Source organism: Eleutherodactylus coqui, chromosome 10, assembly GCF_035609145.1.
Source record: "Eleutherodactylus coqui strain aEleCoq1 chromosome 10, aEleCoq1.hap1, whole genome shotgun sequence".
NCBI lineage: Eukaryota > Metazoa > Chordata > Amphibia > Anura > Eleutherodactylidae > Eleutherodactylus > Eleutherodactylus coqui.
This window is the reverse complement of record NC_089846.1, coordinates 76508397-76530321: the sequence shown is the minus strand read 5'-3', so window position 1 is coordinate 76530321 and position 21925 is coordinate 76508397. Positions and strand designations below refer to the sequence as shown.

General features: G+C 41.8%; 1 protein-coding gene across 1 annotated transcript; it reads left to right on the top strand.

Annotated features, from left to right (window-relative positions):
- Positions 1–18279: 18279 nt before the first annotated feature.
- Positions 18280–19281, top strand: LOC136581090 (olfactory receptor 6F1-like). Its single transcript, XM_066582079.1, has one exon. The coding sequence runs from the start codon at positions 18280–18282 to the stop codon at positions 19279–19281; it is 1002 nt and encodes a 333-aa protein (XP_066438176.1).
- Positions 19282–21925: the final 2644 nt, after the last annotated feature.

Here is a 21925-nt window from a genome sequence, read left to right as displayed (position 1 = left end):
ATTGACCACTTCTTCTGTGATTACGCTCCTCTCATGAAGCTCTCCTGTGAAGACACATCCAAAGGTGAATTTACATTTACTGTCATATCTTGGACCATAATTTTGGGTTGCTTTTTACTAACTTTAGTGTCTTATGCCTTCATAATCCACTCTGTTCTAAAAATTTCTTCTGCTGAAGGACAGTCAAAAGCCTTCAATACTTGTGCATCCCATCTTATAGTGGTGTCCATATTTAGTGGGACAGTTATCTTTGTGTACATACGTCCTACCTCCACCATTCGGTTCACTCTTGACAGGGTGGTGTCTATCTTCTACAGCGTGGTGACTCCACTCATGAACCCTATCATATACTGTCTGAGGAATAAGGACATCAAGGAGGCCATTTACAGGGTGTTACAAAGCTGTGGGATTTGCCGGAAGAATATCTAGTAGCAAAAATAATGATTTCATTTCCTGTCTATTCCCTAATCTAACTGCTACCGGTATTGCAAATTTCAGTTTTCTCATCCCTTAAATCATTATCAAAAATCCAGGACTACCTGAGATCTTTGGGCTTCAGGGGTTTTCTACATGAGAAAGGGAGGGTGTAATTTTTGTGGATAAAGTCCAAGTAAACGGGTTCTTAAAACATTTGATCAATTGAAATCTGAATTTGACATCCCTACTACCTATTTCTACCAGACCTTGTGTAAAGGGTAAAAGGATTCTGGTAATGTTACAGGTGTCATATATATATATATATATATATATATATATATATATATATATATATATATATATATATATATATATATTGTATAGAAAGCTGCAATGGGTTAGGTGTGACCCAGAGAGAAGAATAGGTTGAACTGCATAGTAGATTTCCTTATGAGATTGCTGAGAGGGCTCAATAAAAGAGAGGCTGTACCTCTCAGGGTCAGCTCTGAGCGTGCTGTGTCCTGGCTATCTGGGCAGAGGTGTATGGTGCTCACCAAGAAGCATGACAGGGAAAGACGCCCCCTATACTATCACAGGATATTGATGGTAAAGGACTGATGACCTGCGATATTTGTAGTTTTGGTGCTAGGCCTGTTAGTAAGGGCATTGGCAAGTGTATAGATAGAAGCTACATGGCCTTGTTTTGTTTATGTACCTGTGCACTGTGAAATGTGGTATACAGTGTGAACACTGCCTGTGCTGTGTAAAGCAATAAAGAATGGTGCAAGCCAGATAAAGGCCGCATGCACACGGCCGGGCCAGATTCCGGCTGTGAAATCTCTCAGCGAAATCTGACCCTGTGCCAGCCAGTGACCCATGTGTACCTGTCTTGAATGCACTGTGAATGTGCCAGATAGCGCACCATCGCACATGCACAGTGCAGAAATCGCCGCGGTATGGATAGCTTCTATTGACTGCAATAGAAGCTATCCGTGTGAGTCTCGCACAAAAATAGAGCAGCTGCGATTCTTCCTCTGCAAGCGGAAATAGCAAGTGATTTTCACTCATGTGCGTGGAAGCAACATTTTACATTGCATGCTAGGGACTGACATTGCTGCAGAATTCACAGCAGGGATCTGGCTGCGAATTCCGCAGCAAAAATCCGTCCATGTGCATTGGGCCATAAAGAGAAATCCAGTGTGATGAGGTAACTCTATGCATATGTGCCCCAACCATCTTGCCCAGGACATGGTGATCCAGCAAGTGGACTGACCCCTAGGGTATGTATGTGTTTGCCACCAGCAAATCTACAATGCTTTCCTTCAACACTACACTAACCTTATGAGAGGCCTAATGATTATCCCGAGTCTTATTTTCTGCATGAAACACCATTATTACTTACTGCATAAGATTGGGATTAGTGATGACTCTTGCTGTTCAAGATATGGACTGGTGGATGCTCACCTGATGCACATGATGTGGAAAGTTCAAAAATAGGACCATTCTGAAATGGGGTTCTATTTATAATTAGGGGAATAAACAGAATGGAGAAATCTTTGTAATTTTTTAAAATTGAAATACTGACATTTTCCATTGACTTAAAGATTCATACCATGTACTCAGTACTTAGTATTCACACCCTTTGGTATAATATTTGAAATTTAGCTTTAGAGGGCTCACATTTCTCTTGTTCATCTCTGAGATGTTTCTACACCTAGATTGAAATCACTTGTGATAAATTCAGCTGATTGGACATAATTTTAAAAAAGACATACCCTGTCTGTATAAGGCTTTACAGCTCACAATGCATATCAGAGCCAAAACCAAACAATGAAGAAGAAATAAGCCCAGAAACAGGATTGTGTGGAGGTGCATATCTGGAGAAGCTACAAAAACATTTCTGCTGCACTGAAAGTTCCTAAGAGCCCAGCAGCTTCCATAATTATTAAAGGGGTTGTCCCGAGAAAGCAAGTGGGGGTAAGCACTTCTGTATGGCCATATTAATGCACTTTGTAATATACATCGTGCATTAAATATGAGCCATACAGAAGTTATTCACTTACCTGCTCCGTTGCTGGCGTCCCCGTCTCCATGGTGCCGTCTAATTTCAGCGTCTAATCTCCCGATTAGACGCGCTTGCGCAGAAGGGTCTTCTCCCTTCTCTTGGGTCTCGGCACGAGCGGCGTTCTGGCTCCGCCCCCTTCTACGCGTCATCGCGTAGCTCCGCCCCGTCACGTGTGCCAATTCCAGCCAATCAGGGGGCTGGAATCGGCAATGGACCGCACAGAGCCCACGGTGCACCATGGGAGAAGACCCGCGGTGCATCGTGGGTGAAGATCCCGGCGGCCATCTTGGTAAGGTAAGTAAGAAGTCGCCGCAGAGCGGGGATTCGGGTAAGTACTAAACTTTTTTTTTTTAACCCATCCCTTGTGTTTGTCTCGTGCCGAATGGGGGGCCTATTGAAAAAAAAAAAAAGCCGTTTCGGCGCGGGACAACCCCTTTAAATGGAAGAAGAATAACCAGGACTCTTCCTAGAGCTGGCCGATTTTCAAACTAAAGGTGACCAAGAACCCAATGTTTGAGCTCCAAAGATCCTGTGTGCAGATGGGAGAAACTTCCAGAAGGTCAACCATCACTGCAGCACTCCACCAAGCTGTGCTTTATGGCACAAAGAAGCCTCCAATGGATAACGGCGATCGCGGAAAAGTGAAAAAAAGTTTTAAAAAGCAAAGCTTCACCTCCCCTCATGGATCGGATCCATGAGGGGAGGTGAAAATACTCACCTCGGTCCTCCCCGATGTCCTGCTGTCCCGGGACCCGAAGTCCGCTTCTGCGCATGTGCGCCCGATGATTGACGTCTGGCGCGTGCACAGAGGGGCTCGATCCCCGGGAAATTCAAAATCCCTCTGCTCCTCACTGCCATGTGTAGCCAGGAGCAGAGGGATGTCACCCAGCATGTGATCACTGTTACCCAATGGATAACAGTGATCATGTAAAGTTAAAAAAAGTGTAAAAAAGGTTAAAAAAAAAAAAGTTTTAAAAAGTTTAAAAAAGTTAAAAAAGCTGACGTTTCATCTCCCCTTACAGATCATATCTGTGAGGGAGGATGAAAGTATGTACATAAGGCCCCCGGATTTATCCGCGGACCTTACCCCAGCTTCTGCGCACACGCCTGTTGCTAAAATGGCGGACGCATGCGCAAAAGCTGTGGATTGCCAGGATAATTTAAATTCTCCCTGCTCCTGGCTACAAAATGTAGCCAAGAGCCTGGAGAATTCATGGAGGGCCGCGGTGAGCGGTTCCTGGTCATGTGTTCGCTATTATCCCATAATGGCGGTCACGTAAAAGTAAAAAAAAAATTTGAAGTTTCATCTCCCCTCAACGATGCGATCGGTGAGAGGAGATGAAACTTTTTACCAGAGGCCTCTGTATTTGAACCCCAACACAATCCTCCTTCGTGAACCTTCCCGAATTCTGCACATGCGATTGCCGGCAACAAGCCGGACACATGCGCAGGAGTCGGGGAGCCCAGGAAATTTAAAATCTCCTTGCTCTCAGCAACCAACGGTCGCCGAGAGCCTGAAGCAGTGACGGGTGGCCTCATTGAGCGGTCTCCGGTCACGTAATAAAAAAGTAGCGCTCTAACATAGGTTTGTCTCACATGACCGGATAGGAATTAGATTCCGCATGCGTCTGATCCGCGTTAATACGCAGATCAATCGCATTGGATTACACAATTCCGCTCACATTAGCGGGTCGGTATTGTGTAATCCATTTGCAGAAAAGAGAACACAGCAGGTTCTATTTTACTGCGGATATCCGCAACATTGAGCCCATTGTGCTCCATGGTCGCGGATATACCCGCTGCCCATACGTAACTACATTGTATACGGGCTGTGGGTACCCGCGTCATCGCTAAGTGACGGTGCGGGAAATACAAACAAAAAAAGGTGTACTGCGCATGACCACCCGTGTAAGTACGCAGTTATGCGCAGTACATTACGCGGCCGTACACAGGGTCACAGCTGGGATCCACTGCGGGCCTCCGCAAGCGGATTCCACCTACGGCTGCGTGAGCCTAGCATTATTCAGACCGCTACCTGTAATACGTATTTTACAAGAAGCCCCGGGAACGCTCGCCTTCATGCAGTTCCAGGAGCAGCTTGTTGAGCGCCTTCTGTGTGAAACCGCCGGACCTCCGCAAGCTTACGAAGACTCACGGAACACCACTTTTTACACCCCATACCCACCACTGAGGTCAAGAAATGACCCTCAAAAAGCATGAGAGGAGGGGGTATACCCGGTTTTATGGCCCCATGGGCCCATTCCAACCAGCCTCCGTAATTACCCCTGCCTTCGGAAATACCACACAGTTCACATTATTACTTTTATCTAAGATTTGCGAATGCCGAAAAGTGCGAGCAGTGTGTGTGTGTGTGGGCGGGGGGAAAAATTTTTAGGGAGTCAATTTTTATATCGTACAAATAAGCAATGGGGCCTGGAATTTATTCAATTGGGCCCTGAAATCCAACGGTGTTCCCTCCTTTATAGGCCTTGCCATGGGTCCTGTAAGTAAAATAGGGCCACAATGGGTATGTTTCTGAACACGGGACAAACGGGGGTATCCATTTGGGGGTGAATGTCTTCATTCCTATGTACCCTGTACAAAAAAACTGTTTTTAAATTTAAAAAATTGCCAAAAAAATTGAAACTCGTAACTTTTTCCTTCTGCTTTGCTTAGATTCATTCAAATACTGTTGGGTCAAAATACGCAGTACACCCCTAGATGAATTTGATAAGGGGTTTAGTTTTCAAAATGGGGTCATTTGAGGGGGTTCTTTATAGTTTTGGTCGCTCAATGGCTCTATAAGTGGGCAATGGGGCCTGGAATTTATTCAGTTGTACCCTGAAATCCAATGGGTATTCCTTTCATTGTAGGCCTAGCCATGTGTCCTGTAAGTCTATTAGGGCCACAATGGGTATGTTTCTGAACACGGGACAAACAGGGGTATCCATTTTGGGGTGAAAGTCTTCATTTATACATGTGCTATACAAAAAAAAATGTTTTTAAATTGACGCAATAGCCCAAAAAATGAAAATCATAATTTTTTCTTACTGCTTTGCTCAGATCTATTAAAAAATTGTAGGGTTAAAATACACAGTACACCCTTAGATAAATTCGTTAAGGGGTCTAGTTTTCAAAATGGGGTCATTTGTGGGGGTTCTCTATGGTTTTGGGCGCTCAAAAACTCTACAAGTGGGCAATGGGGCCTAAAAGGACTTCAAGCAAAATCTGTTCTGAAAGCCACTGACTACTCCTTTCATTTTGGGCCCTGTTGTGCATCCAGACATAAGATTAGGGCCACAATGGGTATGTCTCTGAACACGGGACAAACAGGGGTATCCATTTTTGGGTGCAAGTCTTCATTCATATGTGTGCTGTACAAAAAAAGCTGTTTTTAAAATGACAGAATTGCCAAAAAAACGAAAATCACAATTTTTTCCTTTTGCTTGGCTTGAATTCATTCAAAAACTGTTGGGTCAAAATATGCAATGCACCACTAGACAAATTCCTTAAGGGGTCTAGTTTTCAAAATGGGGTCATTTGAGGGGGTTCTTTATAGTTTTGGCCGCTCAATGGCTCTATAAGTGGACAATGGGGCCTGGAATTTATTCAGTTGTACCCTGAAATCCAATGGGTATTCCTTTCATTGTAGGCCTAGCCATGTGTCCTGTAAGTCTATTAGAGCCACAATAGGTATGTTTCTGAACACGGGACAAACAGGGGTATCCATTTTGGGGTGAAAGTCTTCATTTATACATGTGCTGTACAAAAAAAAACTGTTTTTAAATTGACGCAATAGCCCAAAAAATGAAAATCATAATTTTTTCTTACTGCTTTGCTTAGATCTATTCAAAAATTGTAGGGTTAAAATACACAGTACATCCTTAGATAAATTCGTTAAGGAGTCTAGTTTTCAAAATGGGGTCATTTGTGGGGGTTCTCTATGGTTTTGGGCGCTCAAAAACTCTACAAGTGGGCAATGGGGCCTAAAAGGACTTCAAGCAAAATCTGTTCTGAAAGCCACTGACTACTCCTTTCATTTTGGGCCCTGTTGTGCATCCAGACATAAGATTAGGGCCATAATGGGTATGTCTCTGAACACGGGACAAACAGGGGTATCCATTTTTGGGTGCAAGTCTTCATTCATATGTGTGCTGTACAAAAAAAGCTGTTTTTAAAATGCCAGAATTGCCAAAAAAACGAAAATCCTAATTTTCTCCTTTTGCTTTGCTTGAATTCATTCAAAAACTGTTGGGTCCAAATACACAGTACACCCCTAAATAAATTCGTTAAGGAGTCTAGTTTTCAAAATGGGGTCATTTGTGGGGGTTCTCTATGGTTTTGGGCGCTCAAAAACTCTACAAGTGGGCAATGGGGCCTAAAGGGACTTCAAGCAAAATCTGTTCTGAAAGCCACTGACTACTCCTTTCATTTTGGGCCCTGTTGTGCATCCAGACATAAGATTGGGGCCACAATGGGTATGTCTCTGAACACGGGACAAACAGGGGTATCCATTTTTGGGTGCAAGTCTTCATTCATATGTGTGCTGTACAAAAAAAGCTGTTTTTAAAATGACAGAATTGCCAAAAAAACGAAAATCACAATTTTTTCCTTTTGCTTGGCTTGAATTCATTCAAAAACTGTTGGGTCAAAATATGCAATGCACCACTAGATAAATTCCTTAAGCGGTCTAGTTTTCAAAATGGGGTCATTTGAGGGGGTTCTTTATAGTTTTGGCCGCTCAATGGCTCTATAAGTGGGCAATGGGGCCTGGAATTTATTCAGTTGTACCCTGAAATCCAACGGGTATTCCTTTCATTGTAGGCCTAGCCATGTGTCCTGTAAGTCTATTAGGGCCACAATGGGTATGTTTCTGAACATGGGACAAACAGGGGTATCCATTTTGGGGTGAAAGTCTTCATTTATACATGTGCTGTACAAAAAAAACCTGTTTTTAAATTGACGCAATAGCCCAAAAAATGAAAATCATAATTTTTTCTTACTGCTTTGCTTAGATCTATTCAAAAATTGTAGGGTTAAAATACACAGTACACCCTTAGATAAGTTTGTTAAGGGGTCTAGTTTTCAAAATGGGGTCATTTGTGGGGGTTCTCTATGGTTTTGGCCGCTCAAGTACTCTACAAGTGGGCAATGGGGCCTAAAAGGATTTCAAGCAAAATCTATGTTCTGAAAGCCACCGATTACCCCTTTCATTTTGGGCCCCGTTGTGCATGCGGACATAATATTAGGGCCACAATAGGTATGTTTCTGAAAATAGTACAAACAGGGGTATCCATTTTGGGGTACAAGTCTTCCTTCATATGTGTGCTGTACAAAAAAAGCTGTTTTTAAAATGCCAGAATTGCCAAAAAAACGAAAATCCTAATTTTCTCCTTTTGCTTTGCTTGAATTCATTCAAAAACTGTTGGGTCCAAATACACAGTACACCCCTAGATAAATTCGTTAAGGAGTCTAGTTTTCAAAATGGGGTCATTTGTGGGGGTTCTCTATGGTTTTGGGCGCTCAAAAACTCTACAAGTGGGCAATGGGGCCTAAAAGGACTTCAAGCAAAATCTGTTCTGAAAGCCACTGACTACTCCTTTCATTTTGGGCCCTGTTGTGCATCCAGACATAAGATTAGGGCCACAATGGGTATGTCTCTAAACACGGGACAAACAGGGGTATCCATTTTTGGGTGCAAGTCTTCATTCATATGTGTGCTGTACAAAGAAAGCTGTTTTTAAAATGACAGAATTGCCAAAAAAACGGAAATCACAATTTTTTCCTTTTGCTTGGCTTGAATTCATTCAAAAACTGTGGGGTCCAAATATGCAATACACCCCTAGATAAATTCCTTAAGGGGTCTAGTTTTCAAAATGGGGTCATTTGTGGGGTTTTTTATGGTTTTGGGTGCTCAAAAACTCTACATGTGTGCTATGGGGCCTAAAAGGACTTCAAGCAAAATTTCTGTTCTGAAAGACACTGACTACTCCTTTCATTTTGGGCCCCGTTGTGGACTCAGATATAACATTAGGGCCACAAAGGGTATATTTCTGAACACAGGAGAAACAGGGGTATCCATTTTGGGGTGTAAATCCTCATTTTCATGTAAACTATAGGAAAAAAATATGTCTTTAAAATGACAGATTTGCAAAAATATGAAATTTTACTTTTTCTCCTCTAAATTGAATTAATTCCTGAAAAAAAACTGTGGGGTCAAAATACTCCTGACCCCACTCAGTGAGTACACTAAGGGGTGTAGTTTTTAAAATGGGGTCATTTGTGGGGGTATCTATTATTCTGACACTCATGAGCCTTTCCAATCTTGGCTTGGTGTAGGAAAACGAAGTGTTCCTCAAAATGCTAAAAAGTAATGTTAAATTTGTAAGTCTCCTAAATGGTTTGTGGTGGAATGCATGACGTCACTAAAGACAGAAGAGGGCATTTTTTTCAGAAGTGGACTGCCCATCGGATGGTCTGGGATTAATTTGCATATGGCACGCGACACTATTGAGGAGGTATCTCAGGAATGGTAACCCACTAGAAACTGATAAAGGTATCTATGGATTCATCAGATGGAACTGTGTAATCTGCTCACATCACTAAAATTAGGTGACAGACAGCCTTTAACTGTGCTCAGGAATTGGTTCCTGGGAGGCTGAACAGAAGCTAATGTTGTCTTGCCGCACTGAAACCATTGGTTCAGATCCAACCAGTAACAACATCTGCATGGAGTTGTATGTTCCTGCTGTATTTTTATTGGTTGCTTCTGTGAATTTGTTTCCTCCTATACATCAAAAACAAAAATCTACAATGTAAAAAGCAGCATATTTTGTATTTAGACTGTAATCACTCACCTTAAGGCGCCCGTACACATTAGACAAATCTTGAGTAAATCTGCCAATTTCAGTAAGATTTGATGAATATATAATGTGTATGGGGTCTCCTGACTCTCCCATATCAGCAGTTGTCAGGGGAAAGATGGAACAGGCATATTGGACTTCAGCAATGCCCAATCCTTTGTTCTTGTGAGGGATAACCACTAACCTTTAGTCTCTATCTCACAATCTAATTTTACTATTTTAGTAAGTTGATTGATTTCATTTGAAATTGGCCATAGTGTGTGTCCTACGATAAACATTTATGATTCTCCTTCTCCTTTTCTTCTTTTCTGGTTGCGCACTGGTTAAAGAATTGTAAAATGTGAAATTAGATTTTCAGTTGGATCTCTTGGGATATTCTCTGTAGGGAGAATATTGTGTCTGCTCCTCCATAAATACCTGCTGCATTTTCTCATTAGGGGCTCCGGCTGGACCTGTTCTCTGGTGTATCACAGGTCTGTAGTCTCAGTTTAATAATCGCAGTAGATATGATTTACGCTGTGCCCTACTACCCTGTATGCCATCAGAAAGTATGTCTCTCGAGCAGCAGGTTCAGATTTGGACTTGAGTATCTGGAGTACACTAGAGGAGATGAAACTGAAAGATACAGAAAGAGTGAAGGTCTATGTATAATTGCTGTAGAAGCTTCTGTTGCATACACAATCGGGATGATACACCCAACAGCAGGTGACTATGTGGATTTCAGAGTTGTCCCCTTCTAGACCTGAAGTATTCTGTTCTAGCTTCACCTCATTATCATATGAGATTGTGGGGACCCCGGATGATCCTCTGGTCTACTGGTGAACAATCAATGTTATGGTTAAGCTCTATCACTCCAATAAATTCATCCTCAGTGTATGATCTTTTGAAGATATACTTGGCTCTCGAATATTCAGAAAGAGAGATCTTTGTTTTTTTCTTTTTTTGTACCTTTTTGGAGCAGACCAATTTGGTCTTGTCTCCACTTTTTTTATATGTCTGTACCTGTTTGGTGAATAAATCACTTCTGTAACTTGCCAAGTAAGCTCTGAATTTACACACACCTGTGGGTCTCCTAGTATAGATTTATCTTTTATAGTTTTCATTGAGCAACCTTGATTTTTTTATTCAAACATTGAGCTTTGTTAGATTTATAGCATCTGAAAATTGTATAAAGCAACACACAAACCAAAAATGGCAACCAAATCACACAGAGAAAATTAGAATAGACTTACCATGCCCCCAGGGAAAAGTTTGGGGCATAATACATACCCTGTAGTAGTGGTTGTCTCTGGAAGCCCAGTTATCCAGAGATGGTCCAGTGCATGAAGGGGAAGGATAAATACTAGCTCTTCTGCACCCCATAGATCAAAGCTGTCAAACCCATTACAGTGTAACATGTAACAAGCCAGACAATAGAGCCAGAAACACAGATTACAGTACTGCCGTCCACCCTTGGTGTACTGTAGTTACCTTACTAACAGATACATTGGGAATTAATTATTTTTTATTAACCTTTTTAACTGGGAAGAAGACCTAAAAAAAAAAAAACAAGTATAAACAATAAATGGGAAATGTTTAAAAACATCCTAATTACTTACTGTGAGCGGTTCATACCTTACAAGAAAAACAAATAGGAGAAAACCAATGTGGCTCAATAAAAATGTAAAGCGGGCAATAAACAGCAAAAAGAAAGCATTTAAACTACTAAAACAAGAAGGCAGCGAAGAAGCACTAAAAATCTATAGGGAAAAAAATAAAAGCAACAAAGATGGAGACAGAGAAACTCATTGCCAAAGTGAGTAAAACTAATCATAAACTGTTCTTCAATTATATAAATAGTAAAAAGATTAATACTGAAAGTGTTGGCCCTTTAATAAATAATGTATGAGAAATTGTAGAGGGTGATGAGGAGAAAACAAATCTATTAAATAGCTTTTTCTCCAGTGTATTCACAGAGGAAAATGAAATGTTAGATGAGATGCAGAGTGATAAAGTAAATTCTCCACTAAATGTCACGAGTCTAACCCAGGAAGAGGTGCAGAGCCGTCTTAAAAAGATTCAAATAGAAAAATCACGGTGTCCTAATGGCATACACCCCTGGGTTTAAGAGAATTAAGTAATGTGATAGACAGACCCGTGTTTCTTATATTTAAGGACTCAGTAGTGATGGTGTCTGTTCCACTGGTTTGGCACATAGCCAATGTGGTTTCAATATTCAAAAAGGGTCAAAAAGTGAACCTGCAAACTACAGACCGGTAAGTTTTACTTTCATTGTGGGCAAAATGTTTGAAGGGTTTCTAATAAACACCATCCTGGATTATCTCAAGGAAAATAGCTGTATAGTTCCATATCAGCATGGGTTTATGAGAGATTGCTCCTGTGAAACCAACCTGATCAGCTTCTATGAGGAGGTAAGTTCTAGACTGGACTAAGGAGTCACTGGATTTTGTGTATCTGGAGACTGTGCCACATAAAAGGTTGGTATATAAAATGAGAATGTTTGGTCTGGGCAAGAATGTGCGTAAGAGAGTAAGTAACTGATCAGTGATAAAAAAGCAAAGGGAGGTTATTAATGGTACATACTCTGATTGGGTCAATGTTACTAGTGGGGTACCGCAGGGGGCAATATTGGAGGGATCACCATTATTAGTTGGGTACCACAGGGTACATTATTGGAGGGGTTACTGCAGGTATTCTTTCAAATACATTTATTAATGACCTGGTAGAAGGATTGCATAGTAAAATATCAATTTTTGTAGATGATACAAAACTATGTAAAGAAACTAAAACAAGAGAGGACACAAGATGGTTGCAAATGGATCTTGATAAGTTGGGGCATGGGCGGAAATGGCCGAAATGTGGTATTGCACTGATAAATGTAAGGTTCTGCACATGGGCTGAGGAAATACAAGTCACCATTACACACTAAATGGATACCTCTGGGTAACACTGACATGGAAGAGTACTTGGGGATTTTAGTTAACTATAAACTTAACTGGAGCAATCCGTGTCAGGCAGCTGCTGCCAAGGCAAATAAGATCACGAGGTGCATCAAAAGAGGTCTTGGGGCACATGATGGGAACATTGTTCTTCTTTTTTATAAGTCACTGGTCAGACCACACATGGAATATTGTGGACACTTTTGGACACTGGCACTCAAGAAGGACATATCAGAGCTTGAGCGGGTACAAAGGCGGGCAACTAAAGTAATAAATGGAATGGGTGGACTAAAATACCCAGAGAAGTTATCAAAAGTGTGATTATTTAGTTTAGAAAAAAGATGGCTGAAGGGCGAACTAATAACTATGGGTAAATATATCTGGGGACAATACAGAGATCTCTCCCATCATCTATTTATACCCAGGACTGTAACAAGGTGGTGGTGGTGGGGGATTTTTACACAACATAGAAGGGGGTTCTTTATTTTAAGAGCAGTGAGACTATGGAACTCTCTCCTGAGGACGTGGTGATGGACAACTCGATAAAAGAGTATACGAGAAGCCTGGATGCCTTTCTTGAGTGATACAATATTATGTTATAATTGTTAACTCCAGAAGGGTTGTTGATCTGGGGATTATTCCAATTGCCAGGTTGGAATCGGGAATGATTTTTTTCCCCTTAAATGGGGAAAATTGGCTTCTGCGTCCTTGAGGTTTATTTTTGCCTTCCTCTGGAACAACATTAGGGGGAAGGTAATTGGCTGAACTGGCATATGTCTTTTTTCAGCTTTCTATACTATGTTACTATTACACCACTGTAGTGTGCTGTGGTAGCAGTATTATATTAGTGCCAACACTATTTGATAGTCTGATTTGCCATTTATAGGGAACCTGTTATAGGAAATCTTTGTATTATTTTTAAGTCCTGATTACTATATCCCTGGAGGAATCCTAATAAAGGATGAAAAGGATGAAATGTGTTGTGGTATGACAGGGACTGTGCATGGTATTTTGCATATAGGGTAGGATCTGGACAGGCTCATCCTTATCAGGGAGGTTACTCAAAAATAGGTTGCATTGTCTTGACAGCCATGATGTATAGGGTGCAATAGAAGTAGGATTTATCCTTCCCATTTTTGAAACATCTGTGTTCAAACTGGGATCCATGTGATGATGACAAATACTTCACATCCCCCCCCCCCCCCCCACACACACACACACACAAGCTTTTCCCTGGAAGTATGGTAAGACCATTCAATTTTCCTCATAAAATTTGTTTGCTGTGTTTTTGTGCATCAAACTACTAACAACCACTTTTCTGTGAGTATATATGTATGCATGTGTGTGTGTGTGTGTGATTCTTATGCTCCACCCCTGGTGATGTCATTGCTCCACTCCCTGGTGACATCATTGAAGGTCCTACAATATATATAAACATAGAGTCTGACTGACAGAATAACAACACGATTAGGGCTCTTGAAAAGGGGAGGACAAAAATAACACACTGAGAAAACAACTGAGCCACTATTATCTCAGAAGACACAACTCAGTAGTCCTGACAGAAGACAACAACCTACTACCACCACAGAGGGCTGAAGGACCTGTGGTGATGTCACTGATCTGGGAGGAGCCAAGCTGTGTTTATCTTGTGTGGTAATCAAGCTACTGTGAGTGTGATGTGCCACCAGAAACACTGGGACTATAATAAGAACAGTTGTCTTATACAGGACAAAAAACAGGCTTCTGTTGGCAATTTAATAAGGGACAGTGTAAATTTGGAACCGGCTGTAAGTTTAAACGCACCTGCTTACAATGCACTAATGACTCACATGGGTCATACTGCTGTTTTAAAAGGGGGAAGGAAAAAGGCACAACTGGTGCTGGACAAAGGGATGACTTTGGTGAGGCTTTCAGAGATGGCCCCCTATTAGAGATGAGCAAACGTACTCGTTTCGAGTAATTACTCGATCGAGCACCGTGATTTTCGAGTACTTCGGTACTCGGGTGAAAAGATTCGGGGGACGCCGGGGGGCAGGGGGAGGCGTGGCGGAGCGGGGGGTAGCAGCGGGGAACAGGGGGGAGCCCTCTCTCTCTCCCTCTCCCCCCCACTCCCCGCTGCAACCCCCCACTCACCCACGGCGCCCCCCGAATCTTTTCGCCCGAGTACGAAAGTACTCGAAAGTCGCGGTGCTCGGGTGAAAAAGGGGCGTGGCCGAGTAGGTTCGCTCATCTCTACCCCCTATCTAAAAAAGTTTCCGGATAGAGCTAAAGCCAAAATTCTATTTTCAGGGTTTAAAGATGGCTTCAGAATTCTGTCCTCCTCCCATTTATGGTCAGCTATGCAACACCCGGACATGGTATGAGACAAGTTACACAAGGAAGCGCTGTTAGGATGCATGTTGGGCCACTTTAGCACACCTCTTCTTCAGAACTTGGTTGTTTCCCCATTGGGTATAGTGCCAAAAAAGGAGCCAAACAAGTTTCAGCTAATTCATCATTTCTCTTACCCAAAAAGGGAATCATTCAATGATGGTATAGACCCTGAGCTGTGTTCGGTGGTTTCTCTGTCCTTTGTTTCAGCTGTTAAATGGGTGCGCAGATATGGAAAAGGGGTGCTTTTGGCAAAGATGGATGTTGAATCAGCTTTTCAGCTTCTTCCGGTACACTGAGTGTTCAGCTATTGGGATTTTATTAGGCCAGATTGTATTTCATATATCAATGTTTGCCCATGGGTTGTTCAATTTCCTGTGAGTATTTTTAGCTTTTAGTTCTTTTCTGAATGGGTAGCTTGTGATGTAGTGGGGGTTGGATCGCAGATTCATTACTTCGATGACTTCCCCCATCTGGGCCCGGCTCGGTCTTCAATTTGCATATGACTGATAAAAACGTTACAATGGTCCCGTTAGCTCCTGAAAATACTGAAGGCCCCTCCACTTATCTTTTCTTGGTATCACTATCAATACTAATTTGATGGAATGTAGGTTTCCAGAGGATAAATTGAGCTCCTTGAGTCAAAAGATTAGTAGGGCCCATGGCTTGAATAAGATTTCCCTTTGAGACTTGCAATCTCTTTTAGGTAAGTTCAATTTTGCAAGCTGGATCATGCCCATTGGAAGAGTTTTTTGCCGCAGATTGGTGAGTGCTAAGTCAGATAAAAGGAGCACAAGGCAGACTTGGATGTATGGCTGTCTTTTCTTCATCAATATACTGGCAGGTCATTGATAATGTAGGAGGTGGTTAATAATTTTGATTTCGAGCTGTTCCGTGATGCAGCGGTGAGTGCCGAGTTTGGTGTGCTTTGCCAAAGGCAGTGGCGTTTTGCTCCATGACCTGCGTCTTGGGTGGGAGCTAGCCTTGTTAAAAATTTGCTGTTGTTAGAACTTTTCCGTATTGTGGTGGCTGTGATGTTATGGGGAGAGTGATTAGGTTTCATTGTTACAACTTAGAGTTGTTCAGGCCAGTAACAGCATCACAGCGTCTTCTTCCCCGGTTGTCTGTTTGTTACAGCATCTGATAATGTCTTGCTTAACTTTGACTTTGTGGGTGGTGGTTCATGTATCAGGTGTTAATAATTCAATTGCGGACTCTCTTTTTCACTTTCAGTAGGAGGGTTTCAGATCCTTAGCGCCGGAAGCGGAAGGGAGAATTTGCCCCCCTCAATTTTGGAGACCGTTCAATGTGTAGCAAGTCACCTGATTCAGGCATCGTTGGCGCAGGGTATGTGGACGGCATCTGAAACAGCAGGACCGGAATGGGAGCAGTGAGTTGACTGGTTGGGCGAGGTGTGTACAGATGATGATAAGATAGGAGCACTGTTGTATTTATTGGGGGAAGCTTTGGTTGCAGGATGGTTAACAGCAAAAGTTAATTATTTGTTAGCAGCCCTGGTCTTTGGCTTTAAATTTAGGGGTGTCCGAGATATAACTAAGAATTTTCTGCTTGGACAGGCCCATTACAAAGGAGAAGCATAGGCCCATTTCATTTCAATTATTAGGATATTTAGGGGGTGCCTTGAAATCCATCTGTTTTAATTATAATGAGGTACAGTTGGGTAGGGTCCATAAGATCATACTGGCTGGAGTAACAGGAGCAATGATGGGCCCTGTACATTGTTTTTTGGTTTATCGGTCCTCTAGACCTGTGGAGACTGATCCACTGTTGCAGCACGACGATGGGTCTTTTCTATTAAAATTCCAATTTAATGCCATTTTGAGGAAAGCCTTGATAGCTCGGGCCTTGATGGTATTTTCATCACACTCTTTTAGAATAGGGGTGGCGACTGAAGCGGCGCATTGGGGTCTGAGCCCAGAAATAGTTCAGAGAAATTGCCAGATGGGAATCTAATCGATATAAGTGCTATATTCGACCACAGGGGCTGTTTGAATCTTGTAACTAGTGGGTGGGGGAAGAGAGGAAATAGCGTTTTGGGTTAATTGTTAACAGCATTTGTGCTAATTTTCTTGTTATTGTTAGGAAAGTTGCTGTTCTTGTTTTCTAACTTTTCAGGCCGCGGCCTGGCTTTAATCTGGATTCTTTGGCATTCTTTTATATATTGGGGTGTGGAGCATGTGAAATAGAGACCCAATGGCAGACAGCTAGATTTTTCAAGGGAGATTGCAGTCATGCTGTAGTTTGGTTTCTGAGGCATGCTGCGGAACCAAGTTGTGCCAGAGGTAAATCATTTTGTGGGCCTTTATCAGGCTCCAGATATTTTGGTTTCAAACATTGGGGGAAATAACCTGGGTATTCGCCCATTTCAGGAATTAATGCAGGGCATCCATTATGATATATTGCGGTTGCGAACCTTGTTCACCGGACTAATAGTAGTGAGCTCAGAGATTGTCATGCAAAAAATGTGGTGGGTGGGACGATTGGTGGAAAAACTGAACAAGACCCAGGTTGAGGTTAATAGAGACGTATATGCCTTTATGGCAAGGAATGGGGGTGAGCATTCGACATGTTAATTTAGAGTCACAACATGGACATTTTTGGCAGAATGAGAGTGTTCATTTGAAAGCGGGGGGTATTGACATGTGGGTACTGTCCATTCAAGAAAGAATTGAGTAAGCACTATTATTGTGGGGTGCTTTGCAGACTTAAAGTGTTAAGACGTGCTCAATGTGGGGGGGTCCTTAGACATGGTTCAAAATTGGTTGGAGGGAGTCAGGTGGATATGGCCTCATCTTCACTAATCCCCCTTTGATCCTATATCATCGTAGTTGGGTCTGGTGCTTTTGTGGCCCTGACAGGGTGGGAGCTACTTTCAAAAATAAACCATCTGCTTTGGCTAGTGGTGCCTCGGAGCCGGTGGGGGCAGCTAGGGATATAAAGGTTTCACTGTTCAATTGATTTAAGCACCAGATTTTGTAGCTCCAAGAACCTCCCCTTGGTTTTAATTGAATGTTGATCTGAGTTTAATATATTGTTTAATGTCAATAAATAAAATGGCTGCTGTAGCCCAAATTATCCAAAATATACAATGTCGGTGTTTTTATTGCCTGGGTTAGAAGAGGGAAGTGGGAGGGACTGGAGGAGGTGGATATAGTATAAAGGGTATGGTGACACATGTCTCTGCTATACCCGGGTCAAGTACCAGTGTGACAGCTTTTAAGCCCTCCTAGTATTTACTAGCAATTGAAGATTTATGTGTGAACTCAAATATCATGTCCAGCTGAGCGGAGGCTTAAGCTTGAGGAAGTAGAAGAAAGAGAGAATATAATTCTCTGGCAGTAAGTGTTGAATTTCCCTGCAGGAGAATACCCTTTCTAATCAATGGGATGTCTGTGTAATCCAGGATAGCATAATCCTCTAGAGCAAGAGGTGCTACTTGTAAACACTCAACAAATTGGCCAAGAGATGGGGATACTGAACGGGGAACTCCCTTTATTAATCCAGAATTAATGCTCTGTTAATCTTGATCTTAATCTGGATTCACCTAAGTGCTAGGTCTATCGGTGATCTCCTTTAACAACATGACCATTGTGTTTTAGGTAGAATGCCAAAAGCAGACAATGGGAACCGCAGCATTGCCTCCACTTTCATCATTGTTGGATTTGAAACCTTACGGGAGATTGAACTTCTGTTGTTCTCACTGTTCACAGGTATGTACATACTTACTCTTGCAGCCCATTTCCTTGTCATTACACTGGTGGCAGTGGACAAGCGTTTACATAAACCCATGTACTTACTTTTAGCCAACTTCTCCATGCTTGAGGTGCTCTACACCACTGTGACTGTTCCAAAAATGCTTGATGCCTTACTGACACGACGAAAAGATATTTCTTCCCCATCCTGCCTGGCTCAGTTCTACTTTCTGTTTGGTCTCGGAGCTGCAGAGAACTGTCTTCTTGCAGTGATGGCCTATGATCGATATATAGCCATATGCATGCCCCTTCATTACCCCACTATGATGACTAGTAGAACCAGCATTAATTTGGCAGTTGGAGCCTGGATCGGAGGCCTCATAGCTGCTTTTCCTCCAGCGGTGTGGATTGCCACTTTGAAATTCTGTTTTCCCAACCTTATAGATCATTTCTTCTGTGACTATGCCCCTCTCTTGAAGGTCTCATGTGAAGACACATCAGCAGGAGAGTTTGTTTTTATGGTTATGTCCTGGAGTGTAATTTTAGGCTGCTTTTTCCTTATCATGGTGTCCTACTCCTTCATTATTTTTGCAGTCCTAAGAATCCCATCAACTGTTGGACAGAAGAAAGCATTTGGCACTTGTGCTTCCCACCTGGCTGTAGTGTCTATATTTTATGGAACTGTAATATTCATGTACATTCGGCCCACCTCCCATATTAGGTTTTCGCTGGACAAGGTGGTCTCCGTCTTCTACTGTGTAGTGACTCCTTTGATGAATCCAATCATATACTGTTTCCGGAACCAGGAGGTTAAAGGTGCAGTGATCAAAACTTTACATATGTTAGCAAAAACTGAGAATGACTTTGTGTTGAGAGCCCATGTGGCCAAAAACTCCAACTACCCAAAAAGCTAGAAATACTTATTCCAATATAGCCATAATATCCTACTCTATGCTTTAAAGGAGGTAAAGAACAGAAAGGATTAACACAAAGAGAACATTAACCCCTTAATGACGCGGCCACTTTTTTTTCCATTTTAGTTTTTTCCTCCCCCCTTTAAAAAAATCATAACTCCTTTATTTATCCATCAACGTCGCTGTATGAGGGTTTGTTTTTTACGGGAAGAATTGTATTTTTAAGTGGGGTTATTTACTGTACTTTAAGTGGAGTAAAATGAAAAAAAAAAAACGACATTCCGCCATTTTTCAGTGTGTCTTGTTTCTACGGTGCCCAAATTGCAACAAAAATGACATGATAACTTTATTCTATGGGTCACTGTGATTACAACAATACCAAACTTGTATAGTTTTTTTTTTTACTGTACTACTCTTTTTGTTTTTCAAAGACATTTAATTATTTTCTGCTGCCATCTTCTACGCACAATAACTTTTTAATTTTTTTGTTGACGTAGTTGTGCGGGCTCTTGTTTTTTGCGGGATGTCCTGAAGTTTCCGTTAGTACCAAATCGGAATATATACGATGTTTTGATAGCTTTTTATTGCGTCTTTTTCTAGGAGACAGGGTAACTGAAATAGTACATTTCCGTCATTCTTTATTTTTTCTTTTGGACGACGTTCACCATGTGGGAAAAATAATGTGCTACTTTGATAGATTGGCCTTTTACGGACGCGGTGATATCAAATATGTATTTTTCTTTAATTATTTAGATTTTTTAATTCTAGATATCGCATTAGGGGGTTGATTTAAACTTTTATTATTATTTTTTTTTTACAATTAATAAAACTGGGAAACTACAACATGCGATGCTTTGATCGCTCCTGTAGTATGATGTAATGCTATAGCATTACATCATACTGCTTTTTCACAGGCAGTCTATCAAGCCACCCCATGGGGATGGCTTGATAGGCAGTCTTCTAAGGCAGCCCTGGGGCCTTTCACCACAATCTCACCACGGGGGGGCATAGGGGACCCCCGAATATCATTCAAGGGATTTAAATGCCGCTGTCATAATTGACAGCAGCATTTAATAGGTTAATAGCCACGATCGGCCACGCAGCCGATTGCAGCTATTATCCGCGGGTGTCAGATGTAATAAACAGCTGATGCCCAGACTATATTAAGAGAGGTCACCTCGCGACCTCTCTTCATACATACCCCGACGCTCTAGGACGTAAATGAAAGTCCTAGAGCGGAAAGGGGTTAAAAAACTAATTTGGATGTTGCCTTTGGTAAGATTGCAACCTAGAACTCCAGCACAGCAAAGCAGTAGTGCTAACAACTAAGCCACCACAATTGTCTGTTTTGTTCCATCAGAAGATAAAGACAACAACAAAAATAAACATAAGGAGAGCATAAAAAACCATCCAGATATTGCACCTGGTCAGATTTGAACCTACAATCCTGACATTGAAAAGCAGCAGTGCTAACAACTGAGCCACCACACTTATTCTTTCTTTGCCCTTCTCCAGAGGAGAAGATGGAGAAGAATACGAATCATAAAAACAAAGAGAAAACACAAACTCCATGCAGATATTGTCCATAATCAGCAATGGACCTAGACCTCCCCGCTCTGTGCTGCAGGGCAATAGTGCCAGCCACTGGGCCACCAAGCTTCTTCCTTCTTAATCCCCCTGCTTCTTCTCTAGAGGAGGAGGAGAAGGGGAAAAAGAAAGAGAAATAGAAGGAAATCTTCTTATTCTCCATCTCTTTTTCCTTTCCTCCTACTCCTTATTCTTCTTCTCAGTCACTTTCTTTTTATTCTCTTTCTCCACTGGAGAAGAAGGGAAAAGAAAGAGGAAGAAGGAAAAGAAGAATAAAAGGAACGAAGAACAAGCCTGGTGGCTCACTCATTAGCACTGTTTCCTTGCTGGAGTTTAAGTTCAAATCTGTGCAATTACAACATTTGGATTATGTTATGTTCTCTTTGTGTTTATTCTTCCTGTTCTTCTTCTCTTTAGCGAAAAGCATAGGTGTGGTAACGTAGTTGTTAGCATTGCTGCCTTGCCAAGCGGGAGTTGTATGTTCTAATCTTACCAAGGGCAACATGTGGATGTTTTATGTTCTCTTTGTGTTTATTCTTGTTATTCTTCTTCTCATCCAGAGCCAAATGCATAACTGTAGTGGCTCGGTTGTTGCCACTGCTGCTTTGCAGTGCTGGAGTTGTAGGTTCAAATCTGACCAAGGGTAACATCTGGATGCTGTTTTGATGGTCTCTTTGTTTTTATTCTTATTGTTGTTCTCGACAAGAGCAGAAAGGACAAGTATACTGCTTCTGTTGTTAGCACTGCTGGAGTTATCGGTTCAAATCTACCAAGGCAACATCTGGATGGAGTTTTTCAAAGTCTATGCAAATATTATCCTTGATAGAATTTGAACCTAGGACACCAACACTAAAAGGCAAAAAAGTTAGCAACTAAAACACATTCATAGAAGGATGCACGCACACATGCACAACAAAGTGAGAGAACCCCTTTAAAGAGAACGTGTTATGTCCTCTAATCAGCAGGGCAGCATGCATAGCTCCACAGTCCTGATGACTTTATTAACCCCTTAGTGACGAAGCCTGTTTGCGCCTTAGTGACAGAGCCAAATTTTGGA